The sequence below is a fragment of the Myotis davidii genome, unplaced genomic scaffold (assembly GCF_000327345.1).
Source record: "Myotis davidii unplaced genomic scaffold, ASM32734v1 scaffold205, whole genome shotgun sequence".
NCBI lineage: Eukaryota > Metazoa > Chordata > Mammalia > Chiroptera > Vespertilionidae > Myotis > Myotis davidii.
This window is the reverse complement of record NW_006297573.1, coordinates 5,786,673-5,813,692: the sequence shown is the minus strand read 5'-3', so window position 1 is coordinate 5,813,692 and position 27,020 is coordinate 5,786,673. Positions and strand designations below refer to the sequence as shown.

The 27,020-nt window shown below is 42.9% G+C and overlaps 2 protein-coding genes across 6 annotated transcripts in view; one reads left to right on the top strand and one right to left on the bottom strand.

Annotated features, from left to right (window-relative positions):
* Positions 1-108: 108 nt before the first annotated feature.
* Positions 109-22,272, bottom strand: PDE6H (phosphodiesterase 6H). 3 transcript variants are annotated; one of them, XM_006773257.2, is made up of 4 exons: positions 21,822-22,272; positions 6,954-7,134; positions 5,531-5,571; positions 109-574 (listed from the first exon to the last, which is right to left on the bottom strand). In XM_006773257.2, exons 2-4 carry the CDS (start codon positions 7,085-7,087, stop codon positions 498-500), a joined length of 252 nt encoding a protein of 83 aa, XP_006773320.1. In that variant the 5' UTR covers positions 7,088-7,134; positions 21,822-22,272; the 3' UTR covers positions 109-497. The 3 variants fall into 3 exon arrangements, with proteins under 3 accessions (XP_006773320.1, XP_015425664.1, XP_015425665.1); XM_015570178.1 differs by lacking the exon at positions 21,822-22,272 and adding an exon at positions 11,768-11,848; XM_015570179.1 differs by lacking the exon at positions 21,822-22,272 and adding an exon at positions 11,768-11,842 and having other exon boundaries at positions 6,954-7,198.
* ARHGDIB (Rho GDP dissociation inhibitor (GDI) beta) overlaps positions 20,302-27,020 on the top strand; it is a 19,249-nt gene continuing 12,530 nt past the window's right edge. The window contains exon 1 of one of the 3 annotated variants that reach the window (XM_015570177.1): positions 20,302-20,546. The gene's annotated coding sequence lies outside the window, so the exon portion shown is untranslated. The remainder of the gene's footprint in view (positions 20,547-27,020) is intronic. The other 2 variants (XM_015570176.1, XM_006773258.2) reach the window with 2 other exon arrangements.

Genomic DNA, 27,020 nt, shown 5'->3' with positions numbered 1-27,020 from the left:
CATGCACTCTGGTTATTTCCTGTATGACTGTGCCTTCTGTGTTTAATTTTCTTTAGAACAGGGCACCAGATATTTCGTTAGAGCATTTAATAAACTTCACCACAAGAGTCAAAGTAAATATTTTCTTTATTAAATGAGAAGGGGAGGTGAGTGACATAAATGTTATTTTAGAAGCCTATTACTTACTAATCATAAAGAATGCCCAGCAAAAATAGATTTGAAGGACGTAACAAACAAATATTTAGAGAAATATTTATGACTTCACACAGCTGATAGGAAAATGTAGTCAGGTTTGAAATGCCCTAACAAAAGTTGATGTTTCCCCACTATTCTGAGCTAAACTGTACTCTATGAGAGAGTCTGACACTAGAACTCTTAGTAGAAACTTATAGGAAATGACTGCATAGGAAAAAGGAACCACTTCTGAACAAGACTGCATTTCAAGACTCAATAGGGAAAAAGAAATCAAAGTTATAGCAGATGCTGTTGAGAGTGCCTCAGATGATCCCAAACTGAGCGAGCTCATGCAACTCCAGGTGGCTGAATGCCTCCCAAGGGCAAATCACTGTAATATCTGCAAGAAAGGGAAGAAGAATTTATACGTCAGCCTCACCCCCAGGAGAGCCTTTTCTGCTCAAAAAGACATCCTTCAGGCAGAGGATACCTCCTCCTCTCTCCTATTCATTGTCCAGGTGACTGGGAAGTTATCTAAAATGGCCCTGAGACCCAGAGGATCAGACCAATTGCTTAATTAATCCTTTGAGGGCTCCTATGGCCCCAGAGCACACTCCTCCAGGTATCTTTGTTGGCTCTATTCTGCATCTTCTTTTGGGCAGGTGACCCACGGCTTTTGACTGGGGCTACCCTGTAGGGGTACATCTCACTGATCACCCAGGACCTCCCCAAAGCACAACCACTAAGGAGGGACCAGAAGTAGAATTCTAGTCAGGTCAAGGGTTAAAATGAGAAATAAGAGCGCTTTAAACACCCATGGTCTGGAAACCCATAGCCTCCTGACTCCCTACCAATCCAGGTGGGTTCCTTGGGCTTCTCTGACTTATTCCTCAACTCTTTTACATTTTGAAATGCCTACATCCAACTCATATTGAGAAGTGATTTCAAGGGATCCTCTAATCCAGTCCCTTGAATCCAGAAATAAATTATTATTGTCCCCAGGTCACAGAGAAGCTGGTGGATACCCAGAAAGAGTAAACATCTAGCAAAAAATTGCACAGTTGCAGAAATGGGACTAGAACCAAATCAAAGGCTTCAAACCTTCTTCTAGTGTAAACCTCTTTCTATTATTCCAAATATGTTAGCATATCTTCCAGAGTGGATTTACTAGTCTTAAATATATCTGGTCAAATTATAGAAGCAGTTGATTTAGGGAAATAACACATAAGCTCTATAAACTGGCTATAAAATTTATTTGAGATTCCAGAAGTGGCATTTGATTGCAAAAAGCAAATACACTGAGAATTGCCTGGTAAGGACATTCATTGCTATGAATGCCAGCATTTATCAAAAGTGTATTGGAGATCTAGATGGTTTGAATCAGTGGATAGAGCATCAACCTGCGGACTGAAGGGTCCCAGGTTTGCTTCTGGTCAAGGGCACATGCCCTTGTGGGTTCAATCCCCAGTGGGGGGCATGCAGGAAACAGCCAATTGATGTTTCATCATTGATGTTTCTCTCTCTCTCCCTCCCCTTTCCTCTCTGAAATCAATATATATATTAGAGGCCCGGTGCACAAAAATTTGTGCACTTGCGGGGAGGGGGGTTCCTCAGCCCGGCCTGTGCCCTCTTGCAGTCTGGGACCCCTTGGGAGATGACGACTTGCTGGCTTAGGCCTGCTCCCAGGTGGCAGAAGGCATGCCCAATCCCTAGGTGCAGCCCCTGGTCAGGGCAAGAGCAGGGCTGATTGGGGAGTTGGGGCGCCACCCCCTGTCATGCACAGAGCAGGGCAGATCGGGAAGTTGTGATGCCAACCTCAGTCCCCCTCAGGGTAGGGCCGATTGGGGGGTTGGGGCCCCGCCTCCTGTCACACTCAAGGCAGGGTTGATGGGGAGGTTGTGGCGCCACCCCCTGTCACGCACAGAGCAGGGCCAATCAGGGGGTTGGGGTGGTGCCCCCTGTCATGCACACAGCAGGGCCCATCAGGGGGTTGGGGCTCCGTACCCTGTCCTGCACAGAGCAGGGCCCATCAGGGGGTTGGGGGGCTCCCCCCCCTGTCACGCACAGAGCAGGGCCAATCAGGGGTTTGGGGCGCTGCCTCCTGTCACTCACAGAGCAGGGCCCATCAGGGGGTTGGGGCTTCGTACCCTGTCACACACAGAGCAGGGTGGATCAGGGATTGGGACACCGCACCCTGTCACACTCTGGGCAGGGCCGATGGGGAGGTTATGGCTCTACCCTGTCACACACAGAGCAGGGCGGATCAGGGGGTTGGGGTGCTGCATCCTGTCACACACAAAGCAGGGCTAATCAGGGGGTTGGGGCCCCGCAGCCTGTCACACACAGAGCCACAGGGCAATCAGGGGTTGGGGAGCTCCCCCCTGTCACTCACAGAGCAGGGCCCATCAGGGGGTTGGGGAGCCTCCCCCCTGTCACACACAGAGTAGGGCCAATAGGGGAGTTGGGGCACCACCCCCTGTCACACACAGAGCAGGGCGGATCAGGGGGTTGGGGTGCTGCATCCTGTCACACACAAAGCAGGGCTAATCAGGGGGTGGGGGCCCTGCAGCCTGTCACACACAGAGCCACAGGGCAATCAGGCGGTTGGGGAGCTCCCCCCCATCAGGCACAGAGCAGAGCTGATCAGGGAGTTGGGGCGCCTTCCCCTGTCACGAACAGAGCAGGGCGGATAGGAAGGTTGTGGCCCTGCCCCCTGTCACACACAGAGCCACAGGGGGATCAAGGGGTTTGGGCGTTGCCCCCTGTCATGCTGATCCTGGTGCTGGGAGGCATATTACCCTTTTACTATACAGGATAGAGGCCTGGTGCATGGGTGGGGCTGGCTGGTTTGCCCTGAAGGGTGTCCTGGATCAGTATGGGGGTCCCCACTGGGGTGCCTGGCCAGTCTGGGTGAGGGGCTGAGGGCTGTTTTCAGGCTGGCGGGAGACTGAAGCTCCCAACCACTCCTTTTTTTCTTTTTTCTTTTTTTTATTCGGGGCCAGCTTTAGCTCTGAGGCTTGGCTCCAGCTCTTAGGCCTCCGCTGCTGAAAGCAGGTATCTGGTTTGTTTGGGTTCTATAATCGAAACACTGTTTCAGCTCCAGCTCTGAGATCCCAGCTGGCTGAAAGCAGGTTTCTGGGGTTTTGTTTAGCTTCTATATTTGTTAAAATGTTTCAAACCGCAAGCTCAGAGGCCGGCAGCTGCAGGCAGGGAATGTTGGAGTCCTCCATCACTGAAGCAAGCAAGCCTCATGTTCGTGTCAGTAGCCTGGCTGCCGGCCACCATCTTGGCTGGCAGTTAATTTGCACATCGCCCTGATTAGCCGATGGGAAGGGTAGTGGATGTACGGCTAATTACTGTTTCTCTTTTATTAGATAGGATATATACTAGAAGCCTGGTGCACAAAATTATTAATTAGTTCATGGTGGAGGCAGGCATGTCCCTCAGCCTGGCCTGCACCCTCTCATAATCTGGGGCCACTGGCTCCTAAGCACTTGCCAGCCTGCCTGCCTGATTGCCCTTAACTGCTTCTGCCTTCAGCCTGGTCACCCCCTAACCGCTCCCCTGCTGGCCTGATTGACACCTAACTGCTTCCTGATGCCCACAACTACCCTCCCCTGCCACGGCCTGCCTTCTCCACCGAGACCGGCCCCCTCTGTGTTGCATGGAGCTGCGGGACCCCCCAGGCCTCACCATGCAGAGCAGCCACTGGGCCCCACCTCCACTGCACACAGAGCCATCTTGTGGTGGCCATCTTGTGACAATGTTGTGCACAAGGGCCACCTAGGCTTTTATTAGTATAGATTTTTTTTAACAGTGTATTGGATGGACCCAGGTCAGTGTAGCTCAGTGGGTTGGAGCATCGTCTTGTGTACCAAAAGCTTACAGGTTCCCAGTCAGAGCACATATCCAGGGTATGGGTTCGATTCCTGATCTGGGCTCGTATAGGAGGCAACCAGCAACCCATTGATGTTTCTCTCTCACATTGATATTCTTTCTCTCTCTCTCTCTCTCTCTCTCTCATTCTCTCTCAAATCAATAAAAAACAACAACAACAAAAAACACAACATGTCCTCCAATGAGGATTAAACAAAAAGTGTATTGGATGAGTTGAAAACTCATGTATACACAAATACCTGCACAAGGATGTCTATAGCTGCTTTATTTATAATTGTCAAATCTTGGAAGCAACCAGGATGTCTTTCAATAGGATAAATAAACTGTGATACAACCATGCAGTGAAATATTATCCAGTGATAAAAAGAAATGTGCTATCAGCCATGTAAAGACATGGAGGAACCTTAAGTGAAAGAACACTTCTAACTGCAAGAAGTCTGGAAAAGCTACATATTGTATGTCTCTAACTATATGACAATCTGGAAAAGGCAAAACTATGAAGACAGTAAAAAGATTATTGGTTTGTGGGCGTATATGGGGGGGGGGGTGTTTACAGAGCACAGGGGATTTGGGGGACAGTGAAACTCCTCTGCATGAACCTGTAATGTTACATATGTGGCATTGCGCATTTTTCAAAGCCTAAAGAACTCGACAACAACACAGAGACTGAATCCTAATGTAAGCTATGGACTTTAGTTAATAATAATGTGTCGCTATTGATTCATCAATTGTAACAAATGCAAGTCATTAGTAATAAGAAAAACTATGTACAGGGGAGGAGGGGAGCAGAGAGTGTGTATAGGAACTCTGTACTTTCTACTTAAATTTCCTGTAAATCTCAAACTGCTCTAAAAAATAAAGCCTATTAATTTTTTTTTAAAAGAATCGGCAGTAATTTGCATTCATTATTCAATGAATAAAAATGCTAGGCAATGAAAAAAATATTGCATTGGATACTTTCAGTGTGTGGGGCCCTGTTCTGGGTGCCAGAGAATGTGTGAAAAGAGGAAGCAGTTGAGGGAGTGGTTGGCCTGCTAGAGTAGAAATGCTCTCCGGGCCCCACCCTTGTTTCCAGTACCTCACTTGTGGCCTCTGATTGTCACTTAATTCCGCTGTGTCTCAGCTTTCTCTTCTGAAAAATAAAGGAGCTGGTCGAGACTAACTGAGAATCTTTGTGACAAGTCTGCACTTCACCATTACAGTCTCTCAATGGTTGTTGAACAAGACAAGAGAATTCATTAAACAAACACAGGGCCTAACCGGATCTCTTTCAGAGTGTTTGCCTCTTGGCACACACATTCTAACTAGTACTTAGGAGATCAAAAATAAAACCCCGCATTTTTCGGTCTTCAAAGGAACTGCTGCCTTAGGGTTTTCTGGTAACTTTCAACTGGCCTGAAGCAGATAAAAAGATGAAACTTCAAGTGTAATGTCCTCAGTTAGTCTCTGAATGGCTCACCTGTCCCCAGCCCTTCCATGCCTGGAATGTCATCTCCAAACCTATGGAAAAAATAAAAATTAGCTGAGATCAGAACAAAAGGGTCCTGGAATGACTCATGTGGAAAGTTTCCTAACTCAAGGGGGGAAGAAGAGGCTTAAGCTTTTATATTTGAAAAACTTCTTATGTTTGCATTGAATTAAGGTAAAGAAAATAACACTCAGGCAGGTTTTAAACCGTGTGTCCCATGGAGAGATATTTTCCCCAGGGTAAAAAATTAACCTGAAACAATCAAGGGCCAGAAAGAATGATCAGTGGGGCAATTTTAGCCAAGCCTCACTTTTAAAAATAGAAATTGGAATGAAAAAAGCAATTTGAAAGGAATTAAACTGATTAATTTATTCATTTGTTTAGTTACCCAAACGTATCGTATTAGGCATCTTCTATGTGCCAGACACTGTGTTAGGCTCAGGGAGGAGAGAAAAAAATAAATAATTTTCTCTGAGTGAGCTCTGTCTCAAGAAACAAATGAAAACAAATAAACGTAATACAAAATAGTAAACATTATGATAGCTGAATGTACAAAAGGCAAACAAGGAATTAATGATAACATTTGTCTAAGAGAGTCAGTAACAGCTTCAAAAAGAAATTAACTTATGAGTGTGTGTTGAAAAATAAGACATTGCCAAGGAGAGAAAGAGAAAAACAAAGAAATTAAGACATAAGATTGAAGCCATAAAAATAAAGTGTGATTTCTGGAAATGGCCAGAGGTTCTGTAACCCTGATGAAAGCATGGGGTATATTGGTGAAAGGGAGTGGTCAAGAAGAAAAGCCAGGGAGGTCAAGTCAAAGGTCATTGTGAATGGTTCCATTTGCTGTGTTATATTTGGCCTTAGACCTGAGAGCTGAGAGACAATGTATTCCAGGGCTAAAAGCATGACTCACCAAAGATTGTGGCAGAGAGGAAAATAGAAGATGGGGCGGAAATTTTTGTAAGTTTGCTTAATATGGTGAGCATTAAATCTCAAAAGTAGATGTGGCACATATACACCATGGACTACTACTCAGCCATAAGAAAAGATGAGATCCTGCCATTTGAGACAACACAGATAGACCTTGAGGATATTATGCAAAGTGAAATAAGTTTGGAAGAAAAAGCTAAGAACCATATGATTTCACTCATAAAACTGAAAGTCGTGGACACAGACATCAGCATGGTGGTTGCCAAGGGAAGGGGTGGGAGGATGGGAGGAAAAGAGGGCCTAACATAGGGTGACGGGAGAAGATTTGACTTGGGTGGTGAGCACACAGTGCAATATACTTGAGACCTATATGATCCTGTTATCTAGTCAACCAAAAAATTTAATTTAAAAAAACAACAACAAAGCAGTCTTATGGGAGAAAAGAAACAATAGGAAGTCTTATTTTTCATCCTTGTCTTACCCTTTCACACCTTTCTTAGGAGGCTTGCTCTTGAATTGGCGAGTCTGCCTCTGCTTGAATTTTGGGGGCCCTTTGCGTGGGGTGGTGGGACCCTGGTTTGAAGCTGGAGGAACCAAAGTAGTATTGTCACTCATTCTTATGGTCCTTTGGTGGCCGATGTTTCTTCTTCAAGCCCCTTAAACTGTGAGAGAAGAAAAGACCCTTCAAGGTATGAGGACAGTTGCTTAGTAGACCTTTGCTGTAAACTGGGAAAGAAAAATCACTGTGATAAAGAAGCTTAAGTATTTTGTGTTGGCCCAATAGGGGAGAAGTTCTCATCTTTTAAAGATATTTTAAATAAATCACAGTATAAATTGATTGGAGACACTCAATATAGTGGAATACAAATTGACAACCAATAGATTTCAAGAATCTAGGTAGATATGTTATTCTAGTAAATCTGCCACTAGCTTTCCATGTGATTTATTAGAATGGCCTACTGCCCCTCTGTGATCACCAGTCTCATTATATGTAAAGGGAGGAGAATGGACTAAATGATATCTACAGTCTTTACAGCCCTCACATATTATCATATTATTTAAGCTTTACACATTTTTCCACCCAGCTGCAAAATAATCAGAATTTAAATGCTTGCTGACCCATTGTTATGGCCTTTGTTCTTTATAGTCTTTACTTTATTTAATCCTCACGTGATCTAGAGACTTCTCTCCTAGTTCAGAGCTGGTGGGGAAGGGGCAGTAATGGTGTGGAAATGTAATTGTCTGGACAGGTGTAGCTCTGAATCAGGGTTACCAACATCCATGAAAGTATGCAATACATCCCAACACACACACACACACACACACACACACACACACACACACACATGAAAATCGATACAGCGTGATTAAGTAGTAAGTTTGTGATTTAACTTCATATCCAGACATGAGGTTCTTCAGCTACATATTCTCAGAAATTTTTGACATTTTTTCCTATCCAAATCATGGGCTTATCTAATATGGTTTTCCCAGACTTTCATTTTAGCAGTAGAAATGTGCATTGTCACTCTTCAAGTACAAATCAAAGAACATGATTAACAACGGTATATTTAAAAAACAAATGTGCTAAGCTAAAGAATTTTTTTCTTTTCCATCAAAAAAGTTGATAATATTTACCTTAGGAAGGAAGATTCTGAAAAGCTCCGAAGAACTCCCAAATAGCCTTAATCCCTCACCTTGAGCCAACCCCTTTCATAATCCACTACCTGGAAGCTTTGTTTTCATTGAATTCTTTGTTTCACCCATTATAGATTTATGCTAATATCCTTTAGCTTCAATTCTCCTGGACAATCTTTGGCTTGTACTAGCCTTTTGTTTCTCTTTCTACCACACTGCACATCCCTCAAATATTATGTTGTATAACTTCATCAACTTCTTATTATTACTTTCAAAATCATTTTAAATCCTTACCACCAAGATATTTTTTCCTTATTTTTTTTTCCAATTTACTACTTTCATCCTGTCCTGCCAGTTTGCAAGTTGTTCAAAGAAACACATTGACTAGTTTGTAAGCTGGAACCAGAGATGGTGAACTTGGCCAGACCCCTGGATGACCTACTCATGCCAAGGGTTTTGTCTTAATCCCCCTCTGGAATATGGGCTGCTTTTCCAGCTTTTGTTGATTTCTGTGGTCCCAGAACCGACAACAGTACCTGGCCTTTACTACGTATGCCATGTATATTTGTCAAATAAGTAAATAAACAAATGAAGAAATTGGACTAAAACCCTGAATTGGACTAAAACTCTGCCCCCACAGAGTCTGACCCTGTGACCTTCTGCATCAAACCATAGAGAAGGCATCAGCGGATCTTCACTTTACAAAGCCCCCAGTGGCTTAGGAAGTGCCCTCCCAGCTCCTCTGCTCACTGAATCCAATTCTTGTGCTGTGGGCACTCTCCTGCCCCAGTAAACAGGCAATGTTGGTGCCTCTGAGAAGTGTGGTTCAGGCCATGGGAATCACCAGTGGCATCAGAGTGTGCCACCAGCAACTGGCACATCCCAGTTCTGCCAAAGCCATGGAGATAAACTAGAGAATTTCTCACAGACCAGGCTTTTATGACTTCCCAATTCTTTCACAATAGCCAGAAACCACACTTTCCTTTCTCTCATCTGGGGAACTTACTAAAATTAGGATTGTCGGGTTTAGCAAGTGAAAATATAGGGCATTCAGTTAAATTTAAATTTCAGATAAACAACAAATAATTTTGGGGTGTACCTATGTACCATTAAATATTTGGGATATGCTTATACTTAAAATGTTGTTGTTTATCTGAAATTTAAATTTAACTGGGAATCTTCTATTTCATCTGACAATGCTAACTAGGATCCTACTATGTTAGATCTAGAGAGCCTGTAATGTGAGGGCTAAGATAAACCAAATTAGTCAAATTAACCTTTGGGGGCAATATAGTGTAACCAGTAGGTGCTCTGGAATCAAATAAACATAGCTTCAAATTCCTGCTCTACAAAACTGGCAAAGTGATCTTGAGTAAGTTGCATAACTTCTCTGAGCTTTAGTCTATCTGTAAAATGAATTAAATAATACCTTCTTTTTTTGGTCATAGAGAAAATTAAATGAGATCATGTAAATGGAGTATTTGGTGAAAAGTACCCAAAAAAGAGTAACTAGATACTAGACCTTCTGAGAGTCCAGGAAGCCATGCAAACAAATCTACGGTTGCGACACAGGTTCAGCTTTTCTTGGGCCACAGGCTGAAGAGCCCTGGTCATGCACCCAAGAGGAGATTGTCATCTGCTCTTACTGAGCGATCCTCTGTGTCCCTCAAATGCCCCAACTATTAACTTATTCCTGGTTTCTGTCTTAGAAGAAATTCTGCCCTCCTTGGATACTTTTGAGCCCCCTAACGTTAATGCCAAAGAATTTTAAAATGGCACTTGACTTCTATTTCCCCCTGATTACACTTATTTTTTCTTCTAAGTTTCTTTTGCATGTTTATAATTTTGAAGTTGCAACTCTAAGCTTGGACAGAGTTCATGTCTAACTCAAAGTGTGATGCATTATATAAAAAACTAGAGGCTTGGAGTACAAATTCGGGCATGGGTGAGGTCCCTGGGCCTGGCCTGTGATCAGGGCCTATTAGGGCCCTCTTGCCCAGGCCCAACCAGGGCCGGGCCAATCGGGACAGGGCAGATTGGGACTTGCTGGCCAGTGGGGAGGAACAAGAGGAGGGATGGGGGGTGGGGGAATGTTGGCCAGCTGAGGGAGGTTGGCTGTGGGAGCACATTGACCAGCAGGAGGCAGCTCCGGCATTGAGCATCTGCCCCCTGGTGGTCAGTGAGCATCATAGCGACTGGTTGACCGATTATTCTGGCTTTTAGATATATATATATATTCTCACAAAAAGTTACATCACAGTTGCCTGGTTAATCCCTGGATCTTCATAGCCCTAAGGATTTGCACTATGAATCATAATTGTCATTGTGCTTATTGTGTGTGCCTCATGTACAATATTTCTTTTAAGTACCTAGGACAATCACAACCCCTAGAGTGTTTCTGCCGATATCTGCCCTCCAGCTCTCCCTGTAGAACCTTTGGGAGAGACAGAACAAATATGACCATTTCCTATATGGGAAGTCACTCCTGCCTGTCACAGGTATCACGGAAGGCAAAACTTATCCCGACCATGCTTTGCTATGAATTCCAAGGGCATCCCTGGAGCTAAATGATCCTGAATTTAGTATCAGACTTGATTTTGACAATAAGAGGACATTTCACATTTTTACCTTTAAAAGTATCAAACTATCCATTCCTTCGTGAAGCAGAATATGTTCCTGTTTTTTAAGCAATGTTAGCCCTCCCACATTTGAAGCTTAAAAACTACTCTTCTGCAGAAATAAGTGAATGCAGTGATGTAATATTTCAAGGCAAAATTTTGTAGGGAAGCAGCTGGGATTAGACCAAGGCAGCAGGAAGCTGCAGGAACCTACAGAGGATGGTCCTCCATAAATTCCAGCTAAAGAAAAACAGTTCCAGAAGCTTCTAGGGTCGACCTTTCTGATGCTGCTATTATCAACCCAGACTCCCAGTTTCCTCAGCAAAGGTATGGGCAGATAGGCAATTTCATTGTTGATGGAGTAAGAGATAGGGGGGAAGCAGTAGGTACAGGAGTACTGTTTCCTCCAGGGAAGTTGGGCCCATAAATGTCACCCAGGGTCCCGCCGAAGCAGAGAGAATAAAATAATTTGAGAAACAAGAAAACCCAACCAAAACCATGAAAAAACAAAAACAAAAATCCATCAAGTACCTTGCTTCACATTGGAACACACAAACACTTTGACCTCAGAGGGAGCAGGGTAAGCCACCCACACTGCACTGCAGTCAGTCATTCCCATGATGGCTCTGGCTCCTTCTCTCCAGCCTCTGGGTGCCTGAGCCAAGTTTTCAAGCACATCCTGGGAGTCAAGACCTGTTTGCTCTGTGGTCATTTAGTGCTCAGATCACTCCTTTCCCAGAAAACTGTTTTCTATGGAGCCACACACACACACAGAAAAGGGGGTGGGGGTTTCTTCTAAATAAATTTTGTAATCAAGGTTTGCAGGGACCTTGCAATGCTCAAGTTTCTTTTATTAGCTTATCACATGGCATTATGAGGAAGTTTGGGTGCATTTCCGTAATGTTTTCTTCCGTTTTCATTCCCAGGGCCAATCCAGGCCCAGGGGTTCAGGTTGTTCTCTTCGTCCATTCTCTGTTTTAGAGCCCTCTCCACCCCCACCCCACTCCCAAGCCCTTCGATTGTACACCATGCTTACACTTACCAGAAGCTGAGCTGGATGTTGCTCCGAGAAGCCGTCCAGTTGCCTTCTCCACAGTAGATGAACAAAGGATCTTTGCATCCTGATTTACTCCCGGTAACACCCTCAGGCCATCTAATCCCACCTTCATCAGATTAGAGCCCCAGCCCAGATGCAAAGAAATGGGGTGAGAGGGGAGAGGCTTAGGTGTTCTCTGGTCATTGGGTACTCTTACAAAACTAACTTGGGCTCTCTCTCTCCTCAATAAATAGGTATCAAGTTCACAAACACGCACAGTGTTATATCCAAGAGTGGATTTGCAATTTATGCTTCAATATCTTTTGCCTTCTCCAGTCCCACCTTTAGTCCTTGCTCCTCTCCACGCCTTCCCTTTCCTGACACGCACTCACCCATGTACCAGGTGGGGCAAAAGTAGGTTTATGCTGGTTCGTATGGAAAATAATACAATAATTAATAAATAATAAAAGAGTAAACTCTATGTTCTGCATAATACTTTTGCCCCACCTTGTATATAATAGCTCTCCCTCTCTCTCTCTCTCTTTCTCTCTTTCTCTCTCTCTCTCTCTCTCTCTCTCACACACACACACACACACACCATGACATAATTTTTATGAGACTTTACTGAAAAGAAGAGAGTGAACCACAGTGCCCCCTACTGTAGTAGAGACACTGAACATGTGAGCAGTGACCCTGAGAAATATACAGTATCTTTTCCTCATTGGAATTGTATGCATTTCCTCAGAGAGACAGGACCACCAAGCAGAAATGACATAAAACTCAGTAATACTTGACAGAAAAAGAGCCCAAGGGATATCTGGGAACTCGTCACTGTTGACACATATTGGAGAATTGATTGCTGCATCTTCATACCCAAAGGCTTCAGAGTGTGAGGCTCAGGTTATAATCCAGGTCAGGGGAACCCTGGCTTCAGTCCTTCAATTGCATTAAGCCACTAGTATTAATTTGTACGTCACTTTATGTAGTTTTTAAAGGGACCTAGCCCATATGCCAGTATCATTAATGTCTGAAAATTTTGTCACACAGAAATTAAGTGACTTATTCAAGACTGCATATCAAGCTAATAGTAGAGCTAGGAGCAAGGCCTAAGACTGGGAACACCTTTCTACTCTGCAACAGCAAAGCAGACATGGACCAAGGAGCATGTGTTGCAGGCCACTCTGATGCCTTGCCAGTGACCTGCAGTGTGCCTTCTCTAAATTGTTACTACTTCTTCCTGGGCAGGAAAAGATTCTTAATGTGCAGCCCCAACAAGATTACATGGGCAGCTAAAGAGCTTACCGGGTTGTTTTTTTTATTCACTTTCCCCATTGGTCCTTAGCAAATTTATGGTAGTTTTGAAGGCAGAGCCTGCAGAGTGTTTTGTCTCTGGATGGGTCCTTCCATGTCCTCCTCTGTGTCTCCATTCCCATTCCCATCTTCCTCTGCTCCTTTCTACACACCAGGCATATCCTGTCAAATCCTCACACATTCTTCATCCCTTTGAGAATGAAGGACTGCAATTCACAAAGGCAGTGGAAACAACAACAATGTTACATTCAAAGTGTAATGGCACCACCTGGGCACTGGTAAGAAATTCAGGATATCAGACCCTCCTCCAGACTTACTGCATCAGAATCTGCATTTTCATAAGGTACCAAGGTGATTTGTTTGCACATTGATGTTTGAGAAGTGCTATTCTAAACCCTTGTGTGGGCTTGGTTTTACCACATCTCTGCTCTGTGAAAACATTGCCACCTCTTTGAGTCTCAGCCTCCTCATATGTAAGATGAATGATTTAGCATGCCAGCATTCTCAATTTTTTTGCTGTTCTGACACTCCTGAGAGACATAAACCACATTTATTTGTAACAGGATTTGTAGCCCAGTAATTCTCAATTGGGGAGGAGCGGGGTGTGGAGGGTGGAGGTGGCAGTACTTTGTCATAACTCTTGTTCCTCCAAGAGAGATCTAGGAGCATGGAGAGTGAGGGGTAGCCAGTGTATGAAAAGGTCAAGAATTTCATTTGAAAAACTATCCTAAAGTGAATGATACACAAAGTTCTTGAAACAGTAAGGAAATGATAACAGAAGGAATTTTTGAACATCTAGAAACCAAGAATAGTGGAAAGAGCAAAAGTATGAGGTACAAGGGGAAGTATGAAAGCAGGAACTCAACCACCCTCAGTAGGGCTTTGTGGAGAATGATACATTGCTCAAACCACTGTGAAGTTCCAAAGATCTGGTCATCTTGTACCTTCAGGGAATGCAAGCACTGTTCCCAGTTCCAAGTGGCTGCTCATTCTGACACTACTTAGAGGATCTGAGTAGGCTGGCCAATCAGCAGTCACTTTACACTGCCTCTGTTAGACAGAGCTCTTCTACCCTTCGTTGCTGGCTAGTAGGTGCCTGGCTTTTGGTCAGTTGTCTATCTTCAATCTCATCAACCAAGTAATGTGGTCATATTGCTCTAAACAAGGTGATGAATCACCAAGGAACTTCTCTGGTAAAACTTTGGGTGTGCTGGACACAAAGATTTCACAGACATGAGAAATAAGCTTGCTCAGAAAACTTGCTGATCCAAGAAAGAAAAAAAAAAAGAAGAAAAAGAAATTGATAGATATAATGACATAGATGAATATTAAACAGATTTTATTAAGTGAAAGAATCCAGTCAAAAGTCTCTATACTCATTTATGACCTTTGGAAAAGGCAAAATGATAGGGTTAGAGAACAGATCAGTGGTGGCCGGGGTTGACCATAAAGGGAAAAAACAAGGGATTTTTGAAGGGTAATGGAACTATTTGGTATCTTGATTGTAGTGACTGATATACAACTCTATGCATTCGTCAAAACTCAAAGAATGGTATACCACAGAAGAGTGCGTTTTACTGTTTGTAAAATTTGAAACTAAATATAAATGCTTTTTTAAAAAAAAAAGAAATCTATATTCCTTAGCTCTATAATCTTTGGTTTTTGATCCCTTCTGGCAGATGGGAAAGTATTATTAGTTATATACAGGAAAAGAGTTAAAAGGCGGGTACTAAGTAACTAGAATGCGATTAAAACTTTAACTGTCCTCTAAGCTGCTTACCCAAGTGCTAATCTCTAATCTCTCTTTAGTGTTGCTTAAAATACCAGTGAGGGGAAAGATACACATCAAAGTCACATTTCCTCCACATTTGGAACCTCCTAAACTGAGCTTCCAACTCTAACTAAAGCACAGTGGACTCCAGAGGGGAAGGCACTAATGTGAAGAAACAATGCACAGGGCTGGCCCCTCTTCCCTGCATATGCTACTGTGGTGATGGGTTCTCCAGAGAAAATTGTGAATCTTGAAAAAAATAACATGAATTAAAAATACGATCTTCTCTTTGAGAACATAGAGAGGAGGGAGCATTTCCTAACTCATTTCATGAGGTCGGTTTTACCAACATGGAAATTTCTGACACCAAAACAAGACAAAGATTGTAATAATACTCTACAGTGTTGCACATTTGAAAGTTGCTATGAGAATAGAACTTAAAAGTTTTCATAACAAGAAAAAAGTTGTGCCGAAACCGGTTTAGCTCAGTGGATAGAGCGTCGGCCTGCGGACTGAAAGGTCCCGGGTTCGATTCCGGTCAAGGGCATGTACCTGGGTTGCAGGCACATCCCCAGTGGGGGATGTGCAGGAGGCAGCTGGTCGATGTTTCTCTCTCATCGATGTTTCTAACTCTCTATCTCTCTCCCTTTCTCTCTGCAAAAAATCAATAAAATATATTTAAAAAAAAAAAAAGTTGTATGTATGGTGACAGATGGTAACTAGGTTTATTGTGGTGATCATTTTGCAATATATGCAAATATTGAGTCATTAATGATGCTGTATACCTGAAATTCATATAATGTTATAATGTCAATTATACCTCAGTTTTTTTAAAAAATGAAAGAAAAAGATGATTGAAATGGGGAAATAACCTCCACATATGACAAGTTTGAAGGGGAAACATTTGTTCTCATGTGTAAATAAATTCTAATATATCCTTTTTAAATTAAAAATAACAATAATAAAAGTAGTGCCATTTATAATTGCTCTAATAAAATAAAATACTTAGGTGTAAATCTAACAGAACATGTACAGGATTTATATGATTAAAAACTACAAAGAGATGATTAAAGAGATCAAAGAAGACCTAAATAATTGGAGAGCTATACCATATTTATTGATTAGAAGGCTCTACATACTAAAGATACCAATTCTCCTTTATTGCAATTTCTTATAAAAATATCAGCAAAGTTTTTGCAAAGACAAGTTTATTCTAAAATTTATATGGAAACAGAAACTGTAGAAATAGCCAAAAGAAAAAAGTATAGTGGGAAGGAATCACTCTTCCTAATACTAAGGCTTTCTATATAGCTACAGTAGTCAGGACAGTGTAGTACTGGCATAGGGTAGACACACAAGCAATGAAACAGAATAGAGAACCTAGGTATAGACCCACACAGGTATAAAATTTTTGACAAAGGTATAAAATAAATTGACGGGACACTGACAGCCTGTTCAACAACTGGAGCTGGAGAATGAACAACTAAATCTCACACTTCATACACCTAAAACTCCACACCTAAATCTCACACCTTGCATAAGAGCTAGCTCAAAATGTATCAGGCTTCTATGGAAAATGTGAAACTATAACCTTTTAGAAACAATAAGAGAAAATCTCCAGGGCCTTGAACTAACCAATGAGGTCTTAGATTTGCCAGTGAGAGTACAACTTGTAACAGGAAAAAGTGAATATTTTTGGCTTCAACAAAATTCAAAACTTTTGCTATCTAAAAAACTCATAAGAGAATAAAATGACAAATTACATACTGGAAGAAAATGTTTGCCAGTTACACACCCAACAGGAGATTTGTATTTAGAAATGAACCTTTATGCCAAGGCTATGAAAACTTGCATAATGTTGTTTAATATGTCATCTATATGAAAAGTAAAGTTGGTGCCAGTAACCCGTGCAAACACATGACCATACTTCTTCTTCCCCAAGGCAAAGGTATCACCAGAGGAACGAGGTTGGGGGGGGGGGGGGGGGAGGGGAAGAAGGAAGAATGCAGGCAGAAGAATTTTACTCAAAGTCTGGCAGGATTCAGTCAAGGCACTCCCAGGAATTCAAGGTATGTAAGACACAGCCCTTTCCTCATGGGCTTTATATTTGTGTGAACACATAAGCCTAATAATAATTACCTAATAATACAAGGCAGTGTTTACTAAAGTACTAAATTACACTATGTAAACAATGAACACCCTAGGAGTTCAGAAAACACACACACACTCTTTTTTAATCAGCCGAGGGAAGCTTCAAAGGAGGAAGCAATATTTGAGATTATGCCGGCTGATTGTGAGTGCTTCAATGAAAACAACTCTTCTTTTTCAGTTTATTATTTATGTATTTTTAAAGTTAAATTTATGAGGGTGACATTGATTAATGAGAATACCTAAGTTTCAACTTATTGTAACACAGCATCTGTATATTGTACTGTCGGCTGATCACCCAAAGTTTAGTCTCCTTCCGTCACCATGTATTTAACCCTCTTTACCCTCTTCAATCTCTCCCCAGCCCCCTTTCCATATGGTAACCATTATACCTGGTACTGTTATCTGTATCAATGAGGTTTTTTTTTGTTTGTTGCGGTTTTTTGTTGTTGTTGCTTTCTGGAAAACAGCTCTTTTCTAGTCGTGCTAAGAGTTGCTCTGCAGAAATAAGGAACAAAATGTGCTGAAAAAAATCATGAAATAATAATGGTGGGGATGATTTCCTTAGCCTGGACCATTTATTAAGCCTTTGCTCTGAGGTCAGAACTCTGTCAGATGCTTTCTCATACATTATTTCCAACCCTGCAGCAATGCTAAAGGCTGATGCCATTCCTCTTTTGCAGATGTAAACACTGAGGCTCAGAAATGAAAAGCACTGGCCCAGGGACACACTGACAACGAAAGACTGAGCCGGGAGGTCGGCCTGAACTGCAGCTCTTCCCCCGAGCCCAGGCGGCTGTCTGTGCCTCCGGACACATGTCAGAACAGACAGCTTGCAAGGCAGAAAGGCTTCTCTAAACATTTACTGTCTGCACTTGCAGCTTGCAAGAAATACAGCCGTGCAGAAAGGGGAAGACTCGGCAGTCCGCAGCCCATGTCACTTTTTCAGGCTCACGGCCAAGGAACACCCCATAAAAGATCCGCCTAGAATTTACCTTACTGTGGTATCCTTATAACAGCAAAGAAAAGCTGAAAAAAACGTCAAGGGTTTGATTATTTTTCTGGAAATTCCTATGCAGATTTCCAACTTCTGGTTATTTGCATTTGGCATTAGAGGCTAAGTCCTTCCTACCCTTCTTACTACCATGACAAGCATGTTCATGGCATATTGCAGAAGCTGGGCATGGGCAAGGGAGCCCCAGTCCACAGCACACCTCAGTCAGTATGAGCTGAAGAGGAGTGTCTGCCATTTAATCTTCTTTAAGGAGCTTCTTAATCTGTTTTCCCTCCTGACAAATCCATGTGAACAATGAACCACTACAGAAGAAAATGAGAAATGGCGATTTCCTGAGAAATGGCAGGTAATCCCTGCCTTGACTGTGATGCTGGTAGATATTTTAGGAGAACGTGGCAGTTGTCCTTCAACATACTGAACCTCCATTGCTGTATCAGGAAGAGGCTCTAAATTAGCAATCCTGAATCCTTCCAAGGTCGTGGGCCCCTTTAAGAACTTAGTGAAAGTTATAAATGCTCTCTTCTCCCCCAGTAAACACTCACTCCACATGTACATTCTGATTCTGTAGGCGTTTTTAGGGACTTCTGTACCTTCCAACGTTTGTGCCAAAAGCACTGGATTAAGAAAAATTGTGAGGAGTATGGTGATTACCTGAGGGAAAGGGGGTGGGGGGCGTTGAAGAGGATAAAGTGGGGATAACTGGTGGTGGAAGGAGACTTGACTTGGGGTTGGTGAACACACAATCCAACGTACAGATGATATATTACAGAATTGTACACCTGAAACCTATATAAGTTTAACCAGTGTCACCCCAATAAATTAAACTTTTTAAATTAATTGTTAAAAAAGAAAAATTGTGAGGACATATTGGGCTTAGCAAAAAAATTAAAAAATACTCCTGTTTAACTTTGTGAGATCTTTTCCCTGATCACATGAAAAATGACAGGAGACGCAGCGCATAGATCACAGATCTCACTCCAATTTTTAAATCTCTCGTTTCAAATACTTTATTCCACCTGTGCTATTTGTTCATCATCTGTCTCCTTCCACAAGAGCACAGAGACTTAGTGTGTCGTCCACGGCTGTGTCACTGGTGCTGAGAACAGCAGTACCTGGGAGGAAAGAGGAGCTCAGCCAATGCTACCGGAAGAAGAAACGTGTCTCCTCTTGAGAGTCCTGAGCTGCAAAATTGACTGTCTTCTGTGTAAATTTAGGTTTGCTTTGATCTATAATACAGTAGTCAAATGCTCTCTTTCAAGGGCTATCTTCCACCTATACCACTTTGAAATGTATTACTAAATTTGTATTTGCTTTTCGATGCTTTTACTAATTTTACTTACAGTGTTTTCCTTTTTATATTTTTATAATCACCTTCCTCCCACCCAATGACCACCTTCTCCTTGATCGTTCCTGTTCCATTGACTAAAGATAAAGTATGTCTGGGGGCATCAATTTATAAAGCCAAGTGAACAAAATGCAATGCATTTGAATGACAACAAAACAAATGTCAGTCTCTCCAAATATGCCTGCTTAACTAGTCAGCTTTAAACATATTGAAACGATGCAAATACCGAATACTGAGATATTAGCATGAATAAGAATTTATCCATGGTGGCTGCTATGAAAATGTGTGGAGTCAATGTGGTTTGGGTGTTTAAACCCTGCTTGCTCCCTCCCATGGTTTAAATATGGCCCCTGCAACGTCTTCTCATTTAAATCACTTCACAAACCATTTCCTCAAATATGGTACAGAGTCAATTTTAGTACTTGTGAAATTCTCACAAATTCTGGGTTAGAGAAGTATGAATTAAAGACGTTTCACTTTACTTTGTCATCTGCATTCCTAGGTTTAATCAAAAGCGGTGCTTTAACATTTTTTTTATTTAAAGGAAAAATATAGTGAAAACGACAACAAATGACATTTGGTGGCCCTGCAATACAGAGCTACATCTTGAAGCTATGTCCAACAAACCTCTCAAAATCTGTTTGAGGACACATTTTAAAATGTAGGGCCAAATCTCTGCAGTTAACGTTCATAACTTCCTAGCACCCTACATTCGCTGCCAGCAGACTCTCCACAAATCTGGCTGATATAAAGGAGCTGGCAGAGACCCCGCAGGAACAGACGTTAGTGATACAGAGTGAAGCCTGTGGGAATTACTGCTGCTGGTTTTAGACCAGGAGCCTCAGCAAGCGCCTGCACTGAAATGACTTGATTTGTAGCCGCATCGCTCAATTATTCATAGCACTCCCGGCTGCAGCCTCCACACCCTTGCATGAACATTCATGCATATCCATGTTCACATGGGCGGTCATGCTCCCACATGTGCCATTAAGGGACAAGAATGCTGCTCAGAGTTCGCTGATCAAGAGATATGCCGTGCAGAACAGGATTTGAGACAGCCCAGGGTTTCCTCTTCTAGTAGGTTTAAAACATTTTTTTTTTCTCAGTAACTTCCTTCCTGTTCTAACTGCCAGTGCTCAGAAGTCAGAGTTGAGAGACAGAGGCACCCCGGACAGAGACGTGAAGCACATTGAATGTAAGTTGAAATACTGGGGGGTTGGGGAGGGGGGCTCCAGGTGGGCACAGAGAACAGGCTACAGCCCTTTCCAGTGTATTCTCTTTTTAGAGGGGCAGTTCCTCTTTAAAACAAACTTTATGATAAGAATGTACTAAGGAGGCTGCAGGAACAGTTCTGCAGAGAAGGGGAAGTCAGAGCCAGGAATGGTAGCAATGACTCAGGAGGGACAGCGCGGTGAGGGAGGAGAGAGTGCGTGCAGCCCAGGAGACCAAATCCTAAATGTCCTGGACAAGGGCTGCGTGTACACCCCCTGGGGAGCGTCCAGAGGGGTTTCCACCAGGTGGGAGCAGGCATCTGGCCAGGCTCAGAGGCAAAAAGACTATAGATCCAAACTGAAACGGATGGTGCTGGAGGATGGCGGGGTGGTGCCGGGTGGAGATGTGTGGTTTCCTGTTTTTAAGTAGACTTAAAGAGACTGGTTGAAAAGGGGGGGGAAGTGGCTCAAAGCTGTCAAACATTAAACTGCCTTCCACTAAAGAATGTTCTGGGGATGCAAGAGAAACACATAGGGAAAGCCTCCCTTAGCGTCTACAAGGGGATCTAACTGTAAGGAGGAAGCATGGTGGATAGAATACACTGTTATTTACTCGTCAGTCCTACAGGCATAGGATTTCTACCACGCACAAGCACCTCTTGTTAAATTCCTGTGGTGAGATGAGTAGAAAGAAAGGTAGTTGCTGTTGTTGCCAAAAATAAAAAATAAAATCTTTACATCTGAGAGAAACATTGAATAATAAGAGCTAGAATCTAGAAAAATCCAAGTGGACCCAGCAAGGGCACCTGGTCCATGGACTTTCAAAAGGAACTGGTCTGAGCTTGGCCGCCATTAGAAGTGCTTGAGGCATGACCTGAAATACTGGCTTCCTTTTTCAAGGATGTCCCCACCGGCATGTTTTCTAAACAGAGCCTGTAATTAAACTCTAGCTGTAGGGTAACTTGTGGGATGATGGGACGGATAAACCCTGAGCTGGTCTCCTGTTCAAGGTGGGGGGAAGGCAGGCTGTTCTCACTTGGAGTTCCTATAGTCACTCCTTCCCACAGAGCCCAAGAGCCCCTGAACTCAGGGCTAGCCTGTTGGGTTCTCACGGCAGGAATGACCACGCAAGGGGCATCGAGGGGTCAGTCACAGGCAGGTATCATTCTTGTTTGCCATTGCTTTGCTTTCTTCAATTTACGAGAAAATATCCCTCCCGATCCAGTTATGACACAAACACAGGAAGGAGATCATCTTACCCTTTGGGGAGATGTGTGAATTTCTCAGAGGACGGTTCAGTCTCCATCCGTGCAACACAGGCCAATGTATGGGAAATGACCTTGTCACAGCCTAGCCAAACCCGGCTGGCATCTTCCTGGCACTGAAATTGGTCTCTTCCTTGTTTGGGGGAGCATGCGTTTGCTCTTAGGGAAGCATGTTCCGGGCAATATCAAGGTTCTGCTCGCAGTGGAAGCTCGGACGGGCAAAGTCAATGTGGCAGAAAAATTTGGGCCAGTTTGTGGGAGCACAGTAAGTGCCCAACTTCAGCTCACAGGATGAGAGCGGCCCTGGGGAGGAACAAACAGACCCGTGAGAAACAGAGCCAACCTGTGTGGAGTGCCTTCCATGAGTCGGGCCTGGCGTTAGAAATTTTACATTTGAATCCTGGACACAGGGAGGACAGCAAGCCTCGGAAGTGTTTCGTGATTCGACTAAAGTCACGTACTGGTATGTGTAGCGGGTGGGGGTGGCGGCGCAGCTACAGTGCCTCCGAAGGACATTTGAGGAAATGTCCCATGGGAGCAATTTCCTTAAGCCCCACATTCTGAGCATCCTGTTCCTGGGTCAGTGGTATCACCTCCCAGGATTCTAGATTGGAGTCCACACTGGCAAACCCAGAGATGGGTCTCCTGTTGTTACTAAACCTTCGACATCGATTCATTCAATAAGCACTCGATTGCTCTGTGCTGTGTTCCACTCTCTGGTTTCCACAGCCAGAGCTGGTAAAAATTCACGTGGGTTTTCTTAAAGGGACATATTCTAAGCACAAGTGGTCATTAAAAAAAAAAGGCTTTATTTCTGTCTACTTTTTCATGCTTCATTTAAAATGGTAAATGTGTTGAGATACTACAGTATAGTCTTTTGCCTAATAATGGCTTACTTAATGCAGCTTTCTTTAAAGATTACTTAAAATAAATATCTGTGAAAATGCCTAGCACAGTGACTTCACACGGTAGACATGAGAAAAGTTTAAGGAGGATTCAGTTCTCCCTCCTTTTGCATATGAATCTGGGCCAGAAGAGTATATATTACTATGAACGCACGGACAAGAAATAATGTACTGTTTCTCCCACCAAAGGAAATGTTAAAGAATTCTGTTTCCAGTCATTTGGACCCTCCTCGGGATTGATGGTAGTGTTCGTTGTATCTAACCAGGCCTTGTGCTCTCAGGCGCTGGATTGGTTCTTTTCACACAGCTTTGCAGTTTCAGATGTTCTTCCTGGAGCTGAGATGGTAGAGAGCAGCCCCGAGGACCCCAGAAAGCAGCGATTCCTCCATGTCACTAGGGAATACAGAGACTCCAGGGAGGACTCCAAAGCGCAGAAACTCTGAGGTCCCAAGGGTAGACGTGGATGTCCTGAATAAGCCCAATCACCAAGCAGGCAGCAAAGCAGACCAAATCCCTGACTGGCTCTGAAATGTTGGCAGTCCTTCAGAGGTGGCCCGACCCTCCACGCCCTGCTCCAGAGCTGCAGCTCCAGATATGGGGAAAGTAGGGCTGAATCAGTCATCCAGTCATCGGGGAGTGGAGATGATGGGGGTGGGAGGTGGGGTGGGGGATTGGAGAATGCTGATACTTACTTCCATAGGTACTTCTCCGATGGAAATCCCCTCTGTCTGGTACTTCCACATTTCTCCCCCACCTCCTTGTCTCTACCTCTTTTATCTAATTTCTGTGGTCTGTGCTTCTAGATGCACGATCTGGCAACTTTGGGACACGAGTCAAGTCCCCACAGTGTTTTGCTCCAGGGTCAGAGGGAATTCTCTCCATTAGCTGTGCCTTTCTCATCCTTGCAGAGTGACCTCTGGCTTCAATTATGATAGGGAGCAAAAAATAGAATCTAAAATTAAATTGTTCATGTGGAAGCTTTTTTAAAGAAATAAAATAGTGACAGTCCCATGTTAAGGTTGATTCCGTTAATAAACAATCTTTGTAATTCCCAGGACTTCATGTCTCTTCTGTACTCCTCAAAGAAACAAAATCTATTTTTAAGGAGGAAGGAGTGGACAGGGTCAACACTGCAGATAGAAGGGAAAGCATTTGGTGCCTGGGCAGTCAGTTACCTCTTCATCGGAGCTGAGCAACAAAACAGACAGCATTGCAGGGAAGGGAGGAGAGGAAGGGAATGGATAGTTATTGGACATCTACTATTGGCCAGTATTGTCCTAGAACTTTTCATATATTTTCTCCTACTCTTCCACCCCATAAAGAAAGATGAGTACTCCCATTTACTGATGGTAAAACTTGGGCGCAGTGAGGTTAATAACTTGCTTAAATTCAATACTAATTCAAGAGCAAACCAAAGTTTGACTCTCTGACCCATCAGACTCAAAGTCCATGCTCCAGGAGACGTGAAACTTACCTTTCTCTGAATTTACCAGGTGATATGTTTCCTCTAAACTCAGAGAATTTCACCTTTCCTTGCCCTCATATTATTTGGAACTCCATTAATGAACCAGATAGTGTGCTCTATCCTGAGATTGTTGCCAGTTCGTAAGTATATTTCACTTTCAGTACCTTGGAAATGCCACTGAATCTGCAAGTGAAAACATCGATTTGTGCTATGTCATAGTCATGCCATGAGTAACCATCTTAATTTAATTAGGTGTTTTAATTGAGGAGGAAATGATTAAGTCTCCACCTCACCACATCTAATCCTTGTTATTGTTTCACTGAATAGCAGGCCTGGAGGTGTCAAGTTTCCACTGTGAAAACTCATCAGTGTATAGGATTAATTATACCAAATGTAGAAAAAGAGATGGCTCAAACAGTAAGCACATTTAAAAAGCCATTATGTGACACAGTCCACCTTAACCTCGTTAAATATATATAATTGTTAATTCTCCATTTCACTTTTCTGTGTAAAGAACCAAAGTCAAAGACAACATCAATGAAACAAGCAAACAAAACCCTGTTCTTTGTGAAACAGTGGGCAAGCTGGAAGGTGTGAAAAGCCCGGCCAGATGTTCTGCTGATGGGCTGGGTGCTCCCCCATCCCACCTCCACTTCCTCTTTTTCTTTCTCATTTCATAGACTTCTTTACATTAGGGAGCATTCGAATCATTGGACTAAGAAGGGGCCTCTGAGACCTTCAGTGCAAAGATTTCATTTTGCAGAGGATGAACCCGGAGCTCAGAGGGGTTCAGAGGCTTGCGCAAGGTGACACGGGGCAGAGCTGCACTGAAACCTTCCGTATGCGCCACTTCCTTGCTTTGTGAAAGCCAACCCTGCAGAGTGGTGCAAAGAAGCATTTACCTCTGCCTGTGCACCCCGGATGGATTCCCAAAATGACTGACGTGCTTTATAATTTTATTGTTACTCCTTCATAAAGATAACGGAAGCAACAGAGCGAAGTAGCTAAAGGTCAGACAATCCATACTCTGACCCCTTACACAATATGTCTTCTTGGGCACGTTATGTACCTGAATCCGTGGAAGGGTTTCCTGATCTGTAGTGAGCACTACGTGAGGTGAGGTAAACCTCATGAAAGCATTTAGCACTGTAAGATAGTTATGATAATGATCATCACCAATAAATTCAATTATTCTTTAGATGATGAGATTTGAAAATGGTCTGTAGAATTTCCATCAAATTTTGATTTAACTTTAATAAACACTCGAAAGAAAACTGACATTTGTGGCTAAATATACACAAATACATAGTTTGGGAAATGGTCAGCAAACTATATAAACCATTTATGGTTTATAGTTTGGGAGAATCTAAGTTTCCCCAGAGACAAACTGCAAAATTTAAAATGTAGCACCTTTGGGGAATTCACGTAAATTTGAAATACAACACAGAGATGTAGTCTCTTAAATACTCAGTAACAGAAATAAGGTAACTGAATGCCAGCCTCACTGACTTCAAGTCAGTAGAAACATCTAGATAGAGGCCTTAGAAAAGGAAAGCACCGAGAGATGGTCTGCTCTCACCCCTCACCTCCCAAGACGAGGAAAGAGAGATCCATAGTGGTTGGAACATTTGCTGGGTGGGGTCACAGCTAGTTAGCAGCAAAGCCAGAACCCAAACCCATGCCTGATAAGGCTTAATTCAGTGAAGAGATCAGAATCCAAAATCAAGTAGATGGACCACATGACTCTTCTGCTGAAGGCCTGCTCCCTGGGCACCTTTGATCTCAGTCCAGGCTTTGCAGTCATGTTCCCTCAGATGAAGAGGCTTCCTGATATCTCTTCCTGCTTCTATACACCCAACATTTTGTGTTCATGAACTTGATCCTTAGCTTGAGGCCCAGTTGTGTCTTTGATCTATCAGGTCTGAGCGAGAAGGAAACTTTCTCAACTCTTTGTTTCATATTTCCAAAAGTTACAGTTTCAAGGTCATGTTCCTAATCTTGGACTCCAGTGAAGTCTATGAAGTACCTCGGGGGTCCATGAACCCCTGGATTGCATGCGCAGTTTCATTGGTTTATTCCTTCCTTTTTTATGAGGACCATGACTTTTATTACATGTTTAAAGAGATCTGCAATCTCCAAAAATCAATCAAACCAGCTGGGCCTTCTTTAGTATGATTAGATTGTTCATCCTCCAATCCCTTCTCCACTTTGTTTGTCTCTTTGTTTTAAATATGTTTTTATTGATTTCAGAGCAGAAGAGAGAGGGAGAGAAAGATAGAAACATTAATGATGAAAGACAATAATTGATTGGCTGCCTCCTGCATGCCCTCTACTGGGGATCAAGTGTGCCCTTGACCGGAATTGAACCTGGGACCATTTAGTCCACAGGCCAAGGCTCTAACCATTGAGCAAACCGGCTAGGGCTCCTTCTTCATTTTGAAGAGTAACTTCAGCATTGGTATGTGTTAAAACAGTGTCTTGCAAACAGTAGGTGCTCACCAATTTTTTCTGACTTTAATTTTGCTTCAAAGGGGCTTTTCCTGAGAACTACTTCTCCAGTTTATTTGCTATAATAAGATATTTTCATCTTTTTCTAATCAGCTTACCAGAGAGAGCTGGTTTTGGATTGTCTCTTTATCCTATGCTATATAATTAAACCAAATTATTTTTTGGGGTGGTCCTGAATGTCCTACTTTTGACTACAACAAATCAAACAGTAACCCCACATTATCCTCTGCTCTTCTATGTCTTTAAATAAATTGGTGTCTCGTTTTTATAGAACTGATATAAGTCTCATATTTACTAATGAGAAGATCAAGATCT